Source organism: Cygnus olor, chromosome 2 (genome assembly GCF_009769625.2).
Source record: "Cygnus olor isolate bCygOlo1 chromosome 2, bCygOlo1.pri.v2, whole genome shotgun sequence".
Classification (NCBI taxonomy): Eukaryota; Metazoa; Chordata; class Aves; order Anseriformes; family Anatidae; genus Cygnus; species Cygnus olor.
The window spans coordinates 58,780,896-58,790,738 of record NC_049170.1 but is presented as its reverse complement, the minus strand read 5'-3'; the positions used below and the strand labels follow the sequence as shown (position 1 = coordinate 58,790,738).

The 9,843-nt window shown below is 42.9% G+C and overlaps 1 protein-coding gene across 2 annotated transcripts in view; it reads left to right on the top strand.

The window, feature by feature from the left end:
• The window catches only part of VOPP1 (VOPP1 WW domain binding protein), a 72,448-nt gene extending 63,386 nt beyond the window's left edge, over positions 1–9,062 (top strand). For both annotated transcript variants that reach the window (XM_040548284.1, XM_040548285.1), the window contains exons 3-5: positions 1,775–1,852; positions 4,016–4,152; positions 7,815–9,062. In XM_040548284.1, coding sequence (XP_040404218.1) covers positions 1,775–1,852; positions 4,016–4,152; positions 7,815–7,996 — 397 coding nt within the window. In that variant the 3' untranslated portion in view covers positions 7,997–9,062. The remainder of the gene's footprint in view (positions 1–1,774; positions 1,853–4,015; positions 4,153–7,814) is intronic.
• The last annotated feature ends 781 nt before the right edge of the window (positions 9,063–9,843 follow it).

Genomic DNA, 9,843 nt, shown 5'->3' with positions numbered 1-9,843 from the left:
TGTTGGCGATGGGGATGCTTTCTGGTTCAGGGACAGTAAAGTGGGTATTTTCTCCTCTGGTGTTAGCAGCTTACTATGCTCAAATGCCAAGCTGGGTGTCTGAGCATAAGAGGGGACTTTGCTGTGCTGACCAAAGTATCAGATCCTCAGGCTTACTAGAAGAAATCCTGCCTGCCTGTCATCAGAAGGGTGGATGCAGTTTTCACTGGCAGATTATGTATCCGTAGATCATCCTCCTCTGCCCCCATTTACAGGCTGAAGCCTGTGAGACTTGATGAATTTTCTGAGTGGAGGTGTGTTAATTGAGCATGTAACTGTGTAAATGTCTGTACAATTACCCAACTGTTTTTTTTAGCTTGGCATGCAAATATGGGAGCACAATTATTTAGTTGGGCAAATTTTCCCAAACCCGGATGCTTAATTAAATGTGTTCATTGAACATACAGATGTAGCCACCCTTAAAAAGATTTATCCAGTTGTGATACCCACCTCTTTTCCTTTGGTATGTGGATAATCTGAATATTTTCATCCAGGTCTGTCACATCCCATGGTTTCTGTGTTACCTCTGTCCTTTATCCTGCTAAACATGTAGCGTGTTTCCTTGGTTTGGGAATGGCAGTTACCATAGAAATTGTTCAGAGGTTGTTGCTGTTAACGTATGTGCTGGCTCTGGTTTGAGTGAAGCTGTACCTTGTACTTGCAGTGGCTGGTGCTGTAATATTTTTAAAGCTGTTCCATTCGATATGAAATATTAATTTGCAATGCATTGTTGGAGGAATGCCTACTGAAATAATGGGAGTTGTTGGCAGCTGCAGTCTGCTGCAACTTCTGGAAAGCAAAAAATGCCTTTAAAATTGCTAATAATGGTACACTTGAAGTTTTTTCTGCACTTGATGTTTTCTGTGTTCGAACGCTGCCAATGTGTGAAGAATGAGTGATCTGGCACTTTTTGACTTTGTAATTCTCGACTGTTGCAGTGAATAAAACCCCAAATGGTTCATTTTTGATGCATGCAGCATTCATTTACTGTGAAATAAAACACAGTAATACCACTTTTCTTTGTAGCATGTCCTGTTATATAGAATTAAATGCTAAAATCAATCTTTTTGAGGCGGCTTTGAAAGAAGTGTATAGGAAGGCAGTTTCAATAACATGTACAAAGCTTCTGGGTTGTGGTAGCGCCGTGCCATGGATATGTACATGTGAGTGACAACCTTATCTAGCCACGTGTAGTTTGCTGTTAGCAGTTCAGCTGGACTTCTTTCCTGGTGGTAGCTCTGGGATCCTACACTGGGTGGTAGTCCCAGCGAGCATGTATACATGGCAGTTGAGGAGTGAGGACCGTGGTATTTTCTTACTCCTACAACTTCCTGGACCAGGAGCAACTCCAGGAAAATGGACAGGGTGCAAGACTAGATCAGGCCGGGGTTACTGTCTGAGATGTTAGCTCCTTCACAGCCCTAAATAAGCAGTGGTGTCTGTCCTTATCAAGAGCCCCAGCTGCGCTTTGTGCCAGCAGGGCAGCAGTTGCAGGTTTTGCCTCCCAGGCTCACAGTGATGTTGTAAATAAAGCTTCTGGCAGGGGGGCTAGCAGCATCTGAGTCAGGGACTCCTCTCTGTGTTTAAGCTCTGTAGCATTAATTTAAAACAACTGAATTTGCTGGAAGTTTTATGTTGAGGTTGTATTCCCTTCCCCAGTCTGATCTGATGCTGTTTGTTTTGCTCTGAGTGACAACCACTCCCCTAATATCCTTTTCTCTTTTTTCCTGTGCAGATGTCGCTCCTATGAGGATTGCTGTGGTTCAAGATGCTGTGTAAGAGCTCTCTCTATCCAGCGACTATGGTATTTTTGGTAGGTCACAGCTAAATTTTGATTTTAATGTTTCCAGTGGTCTTTTCTTGTCGTGTTTGTAGGACATGAATCAGGGTATTGCCAGCCCTAGTATTTTAAAATAGTTACAAGTATGTGGTAATGTATACGTGTGCGCATAAATGAAAGGACTTTATTTTTTTGCTTATACATTCCTCTTGATGCTCCCAACAATAACAAAGAAGTGTTTCTATGATAAGCAGTGAGAAAATACTAGAAAAGGAGGCTACTTGTTTCAGGTTGGCCTTTCCTGTTTCTGCATCCTGTTGGGCTGTACAGGCAGGCATCTCACATTTGTCCTTACACCCATCCCAGCTACTTCCAAATGGCAGCATTTGTCCAGTTTTGTTGGACACTGAGTTTTAAAAGGGAGTTGCATAAGGAGAGTTGCGTGCTTTAGCAGGGTTTAAGAAAGTCTTGCCTGATGAATTGAGGCTTCAGTTAAAAGGAAAGAGTAGTACATTTATGACTCTGAGGATTTTACTGGAGATGACAGCAAGGGAGAAGAAGGCAGAAAGATTTAAGCTTGCGAAATCAGCAGCTCAGTAATCTGGATAAAGCTTAAACTAATCACTTTTATATGCATAACGAAAAAATAAGGTAAATTATTTTTAGAGAGGAATTTAAGAAAACACCTGAATAAAACCTTCTCATTACAGTAGAGAGAAAGCAAAAGCTCTCTGAGAAAACCTGGCTTTAGGAATTTTTATATAGGATTTGAAGACTGCTCAAAAAAAATCCTTCAAAATTGAAATGAATAACCACTGAAACACAGAAGCCTGATATAATACAGAGATTTCCCAAAGCAGACTGTGGGATTTCAGCGTACAATCCTTAGTGATATAACTGAAGAGTTCTGCATCTGAATCCCTAGAGTGACGTCGTAAATCTCTGTTTTTCTGTTCAGAGCAAATCCTTTGCAGGAACGCAGCCAAAAAGGAATACATTAATTTTGTCTCAGGGAAACAGGACCTCATTCTTCTCTTGTGTCCACTGTAGAAACAAGAACAGAATTTGACCCTTTGCATAAAATATCTCCCACTGTCATGCAGTGTCACAGTTCCTCTCAGGCCTCTGGGAGTGCTCCAGAGAAGATAAGTGTGGTGTGTAGACTTGCCTCTGGCCAACTTAGGCAGAAAAAATAAATATAAAAATGCTCTTCTTGCCTCCAACCTTTCCAAAAGAGCACAGCTTTATTGTCTTCCCGAAAAGGGCCCTGAGAATAAAGGAAATGAGGTGGCAATTAAAGTCGAAGAACCACTTAGGTTTACTGGAACTTGCATCAGTCACTACTGCATCTGATAACTAATTAAAGAAACACAGGGAAAGTCACTGTTTGAATTAAAGTACTCTTAAGAACAAAATCTCCTGATGTGCTGTTGCTGCATATGCCTGTTTTCACAGCATCAGGGCAGAAGAATGATGAGGAAGCCTTAGTCAGGTTGGAAAAGGAGTTGAGGAGAACTGACGCAAAATAATGTCCTTTTCTTTAACAATGTATATGTTGTCTAGGAAGCACAAAACAAAACCTGTCATTTTCACTGCTCAATGCTTCAGTCTTCTTGCTTGAACTTAAATGTCAGTTACCATATTTCCCATGGGAGACAAAATTGCAGTGTTACTCATTTAAGAACATCTAAGAATCTTCTTTTAAGAGCAGCTGCAGAATAACATTCCTGTTCCTACAGCCAGACCTTCCCACCCCAAACCTACTGGCCAGCCTAGGTGCTGTGAGAGCTAGACTTGGGTGCAAGATGCGCAGTTTGTATCTGTACGGATGTGGAATTTCAGTTTAACAATCCCGTAACGAAGGTCAGATATGAATCTGAACTTTCCAAAAGTTCAAGGGTGTTTCAGGTTCAGATTTGTGTTTTATATGCCAGTAAACATTGAACAGTAATAAAGCGCAAGAAATGTCCACAGTATGTCCACAAGTGCCCCAAGATATGGCGATCTCACATGCCATAGGTCTGCTCTCTTAGAGACAACCTGTGCAACCTAAATGATTTTGTGATGCAAGAAACCCCAATATAAGCCATAGGTTGACGGCTGGTAGGTGGTACTCTGTTTCATTCAGTGAACAATCTCAGTTTGAGAGCTGCCTGAATGCAGGTGGATTTTGACCTCCTTCCTCTCTTTGCCTAGGTTTCTTTTGATGATGGGAGTTTTGTTCTGTTGTGGAGCTGGTTTCTTTATCCGAAGGCGGATGTACCCTCCTCCACTAGTAGAAGAACCTACTTTTAATGTGTCTTACACCAGACAACCAGTCAACACTGCATCAGGTCAGAGACTGCTCACTTAACAAATTCCATTAATATCTTATATTTGCCAAATCATTAGAAATTGTGTGGGTTGTTTTTTGTTTGTTTGTTTGTTTTCTTTTGGGAGTGGGTGGGTGGGTTTGCTTTTTGAAAACTGGGGGATTTGGACAAGGAATTGCCCTGCACTAAACCATTCAGCCACCTCCTCTGATGAATGAAGTTCTGCCTTCCAAATGGCATCGTGGAGCAGCAGTGTGCAACAGTATTTTGAAACCCAGGATAACACAACTTTCAGTTCCCTTCCATTATGGTTCCTAGCATCTTTACAGCTGTGTACCCATGAATGGGATGGCAAGTGCTCACTTTGCAGTGTAGACAAGGTGATAGGTAGCCAAAATCAGCAGTGACATTTTCTTCATGTGAGGAATATGAAAAAAGAGTTTTAAATATAGTTAATAGCATTTGGCAGGGGTGAAGGAAAGCCCAATATTATTATTCTGTGGTCTGGCAGTATTGCAAGTCTTCTCTTTTTGATTTGCCTTCCATGTTCCATGCTAGGTTTTTTTTTGTGGCAAAGTTCTGCCTTTGTCAATGTGATTGCTCTCTGGTCAGTCGTGGCTGTGAGCATCAAGAGGATCTACCTAGTGATGGCTTCTCTGGCAGTACTGTTTCTAAGCTTCTTATGTCTTACCCTCTGGCTGTTAGAGAGTCCCAGTTGGGAGAATCCTGCAGAGTTAAGACTCACCTGTAAGCAGAAGATGTCTGTACCTGGTGGGAGCGTTTTAAATCCAGCTGCCTCTAGTTGGAAGATGCGCAGTGCTGAGATGCTTGCCTTTTCCCAGTCTCAGCAAGGCCAAACCAAGACATTTTTGACCAGTCTACCGATGGCAAAAGACAGTGCTCACACTTGCCTGTGAAGGCACACATATGCAGGCTTGCTTGGTACAATGGCACTTTTCTTCCTGGGCTGTCATTTTGTCACAAGATATATTAGAGCGAGCTTAAGCCAGAGGATAACAACCTTTTCTGACAAGTTTTTAGGAACTGGCAATTTGTTTTTGTTTCACACTGCCTTGGAAGTGGAAATACAAGTGAGTATTTTGCATTGAACTTTTTCGAACTTTTGCCTCGAACTTCTTTGTTAAGTCATTTTCTAAACCATCACATCTCTGTGGCATACTAGACAACCTCCTTAGAAAAGTGTCATAAAAAACATTTCAGCGAGCTCTGACTACAACCATTGTACAGAGATGGAGCATTCAGGCTCTCCCCTCCATCATGCATGCTGTTGGACACCCTCATGCATTGCACAGATTTTTGAAATGCTCTTTCTTGCATTCTTCAGCGTGTGCTCATAGACATGCACTTCTCCCTCTCTGTCACAGGTCTAAATGGATAAAGAGATGTTACAGACACAAACCATCACTCTATTCACCTTTTTTTTAAATCCTAAATTGTTGGTTTTTTATTTTCATTTTTTTATTTTTTTATTTTATTTTTGGAAAGCATCCATTCAGCATCTGTTTTTCTGCTTTCCACGCATTTCCCCAGAGAGTATTTATTTTTCAGCAGTGGAGGTTTGGAGGCGGGGAATGAAACTAACTAAAGGATATTTTTAAGCCTGAAAAATAACTCCAAGATTATGTAAACAAGGAGCGTCTTTGGCTGAATTGGTGAATGCCAGATTTAATTTTAGAACATGTTTTTAGTTTTTCATGACACCTCATGGAATACAAATTGTGAGCAAATATAAAATAAGCACGAGACCTTTGGTAGCTTGCTTGTGCCACCTACTTCCAGATTGCTGTTGCTGTTTGTAAAAGCTTTGGGATCTGAGCTAAGCCCACCAAAACTTTTTTTGTACTTGTTTTGCTGAACTTGGAGTCAGTCTCTTAGCAATCCCAAGTGCTTTCCCTGTTCCTCGCTTGCTGTCCTGCCTGTTCTGAATTCCTGCACCTTCTTGGTGTCTCTGTTGTGATCCCCTGCTGCGTGGGTTTGTGAGGTGCTGCGTGTGCCCTAGTTCATGGCTTCCTTTTTGAGTTTCTGTGCGCTGAGGGACAGCTGGTGGTGCAGAAATGCAATGAAAATGCTGGGTTTGAAAACACCAGTTTTTCTAAAAAAAACAGAGTGCAGCGAGCTAGCTACCTTACTTCTTTTCTCCCTGTGCACCTGGAAACTCTAGAGCTGAGCAGGATTTAAGTTTGAAACAAAAAAGCTTAAGAAAAAGTGCTCTGTGCTAAGAGGATATTAGCACAGACTCTGGAGAAGGAGTACTTGGGTCCTTTTCCCAGCCTGGCTCTCCTGCAGCTGCGTGCTAATGCTGGGTGGAAGCAGAACAAGGGTTCCTCATCTCCACAGCAAAGGAAGAGAGGCTGTGGAGCAGCCTTTTTCGCTCACATAGGCAAAAAGAAAAAATCCTTCTTGTTATGAAGGAAATAACTGCATTCACAATCTGCTTTCTGTCCTCTTTGCTGATAAGCATCCAAAAAAACCTCCTGAGCCAGACACTCCAGGCTCTGGGATTAGTTGCATCCGTGGGCATTATGGCTTGACCAATCTGATCTTAATATTGTAAGGGTGCATTTTTGGATGCAGTATGTAAGTCCTTCCCGAATGCTTAAAGTACTAAAGGATGCCTAAAGCTTCAAGATGCCTGTATTCCTTCTGTGGTAATACTGAGTCCTAGAGTCAGCAAGTCATGAAAATGAAAGATTGAGTTGAAAATCCCTTAGAGGCTGTTTCATTATAGGAAAGATAGACTACTACCAAAAGAAGAAAGTGTGTTGCTCAGTCATAATATATATATATAAACTTCCAGTCCAGCCTTATTTAAAGAGACAGAGAGGAAGAAAAGGAAACTAATTAACATATTGAGATAGAGGCGCTCTGTGACTTTAATTGCCAAAATTGCATTCAGTAGTCTTCCACTGGACATTGTGATGTCTGAGGAGGGTTACATGCTATTTCCATTACTCCTCACGGCAGCGCTCTCTGTTACTCCTCATGTGTCACAATTAAGGAATTTAGTGTTTGATTGTAAGTTTCCTCTCCTTGTCCCTGCAGGCTCTGCTGTCGTTTCCTAAATTTAATCTGTGCTGAACAATATTGTCCCATTTTGTTAGCCAGCCGTAATTGGCTTCAACTCAGACTGTTGCTTTGTACCTGTTTACTCCTTAGACATATCCGGTCTTAGAGGGGAAATGGGTCTGTCTGAGATGTGCTCTGACATACAGGAGAACCCAGGATGTTAGAAAATAATCTGTGAAGACCTCTTTGTCTCAGAAGACTTCCCACCTGAGTTGGGAGGTGCAACAGGAACCCCCTTTTGGTCCATCTGAGATTCCTTTCTGTAGGCATGACAGTTCTTCTGTCTGGAGAACCAAGGAGGGCTCCCTTTCAAATGGCATTTTGCTGGGGCAGTGGTGCCCTTCATTCCACTAAGTTATTTCCATGGCATGCAAAATTGAAACTTTTTGCTGAAATCTTGAAAAGTGAATGTAGTCCTGTCAGTCTGGGTCTTCCCTGGAATGGGAGAAACTTGGTTCTGTGTCCTTGGTCTGGTGAGCACTTGGTGAGTGCACAGAGCACAGGTACACGGTCTCTCCTAACCCCTGGAAGAGCATGACTGCTGCCTGACGCTGCTGCTGCTGTTGATACCTTTTCTCTCCCTTTCTTTCTTCCAGGGTCACAACAGCCTGGAGTGCCGTATTACACAGATCCAGGTGGACCTGTGATGAATCCCATGGCTATGGCTTTCCACGTCCAGCCCAACTCCCCACAGGGAAACCCGGTTTACCCACCCCCACCTTCCTACTGCAACACGCCGCCTCCCCCATACGAGCAGGTGGTGAAATCCTCCACGTGAGGACTCTGTGGCGCTCTGACCTGACTGTGTGAGAAGAAGGTGCCATTGCAAAATGACCAAGATGGTGGGCATCTGCCCTTTTGAACACTTGCTAGTTCTCCGCGTCCTCTCTCCCTCCCTTCCCTGCACCTTTCCTCATTAAAGTTACTTGCAAAGGGGGTGATTTTTAATCTTTTTTTTCAGTAGAAGTGAATTTTTTCTTTGTCTTCAAAATGAAAGAAGTTGTCTTTGTAATGCTTTTAATGGAAACCTATATTTAAAACCTGTATGTCTTTCTCTTTATTTATTGTTCGTTTCAACCATGTGTATAACCGCATTGTGGCAGGCTACGGTAGCAGCTCTTTATGCAACCTCAGAGTGATGTGCACTCTCCTAAAATGGAAGAAATGCCCTCACCTAAGGGAAACTACAGAGAAAGAGGGTAGACATAGAAAAATCAGGGCAATGCTTTTACCAGAAATGGTGACCACCATCTTTTTTGTTTATGGTTTTCTTGTAAAACTTGGTTCTGATGCACAACAGAGAGGCGCTGTGATAGAAGGTGCTGAGTGACTGGGGCACCACTGTTGGCTGAGTCACGGCAGCAGCTTTGCCAAGTGCCCTAGAGAAGAGACCTTCACTACTTGAAATGGTGCATCTAAAAACGAAGGACCAGGAGCCGCGTGTTTCTTGGCCACCACCTAGACTCTGCCTGTGTGAGCTGCGTCCTGGCTCCCCTTGTTTTGCCAAAGGTGAGCTTGTGTGAAACAGCTGATGACTTAAACGTGGGTAGTGAGAAGGAAGTGTTAGGACCTCTGAACTACTTGTGCTTGTGCCTCTAGACTAAACGGTTAGAAATAATGAAATACACAAGAAAATTTTCTTCCATAATTTGGAGAACAATTACAATAAGAGGGAACGGGAGCACATTTCCCTTTGAAATTGATGGGAATTTTGTCACTGAGAAGTAATACTTTTTATTATGGTCTTGCTGCTGCCACAAAGAGTACAAAGAAGAGCTGTCACATCCGGGTGACGGATTTGTAAAATGCTCTCCTCTCTAGGATAAATAAATAACTTTTTGGGACTTGTGCTTAAAAGCAGTTCCTTAACCTGATGCACAAATGGTTTGGTTTTGCGTTAGCTCTTTGCGTGCTTTGCTTTGTTTCCCAATTTGTCATTTCATGCTTGTGGCTGAGTATCTGAGTGACCACAAGTCGACACCTTCAAAGAAACAGAGTCCCTTTTCCTGTGAGGGCTTTCAGACCCATCTCCAGCCAGGGCACAGAGGTCACCGAGGTAATTTGGAGTAATTCGAAGACCTATGTTGCTCGGGGAGCAAGAGTTTTATTGTGCTGCTAAGGCTTGCCAGTGGCTTGTGAGAATTTGTTCCTAGGCAGCAAGTTAGATTTGTGGAAATGACAGGAAAGAGCATCCCTTTCATCATAAACGTGAGTATCTAACAGAAAACACTATGGGATACTGTGCTTCAGAATGCTGGTGGTGCTGGTAGTGGTACTCTGGAGCAGACCGAATCTCTGAGGAGCTCATTCCAGCAGAACTTGGGTGAAATTGTAACTGAAGTCGTTGTTTGACAGGGAAGGGAAAATTAAGTATTTTGCAACCTGCTGTACTGATGTGTGCCGGGGAGACCCGCTTGGCTTAGCAGCATCAAAACTCTGGTTCATGTTGTGATGTTGGTGTTATGTTCCCCAACACCCTCCCCTGTAACCTGCCTTCTGCAATGACCAGTGGCTGCTCAGAGTTGGGGAAAACCGTTTGTGCGACACCGTCACTTGTAGGACGTGGTGAGAGCTGCGGTTCTGGTGCATAAGGATGGGTGATTCTCAGGTGGCCTCAAAGATCTT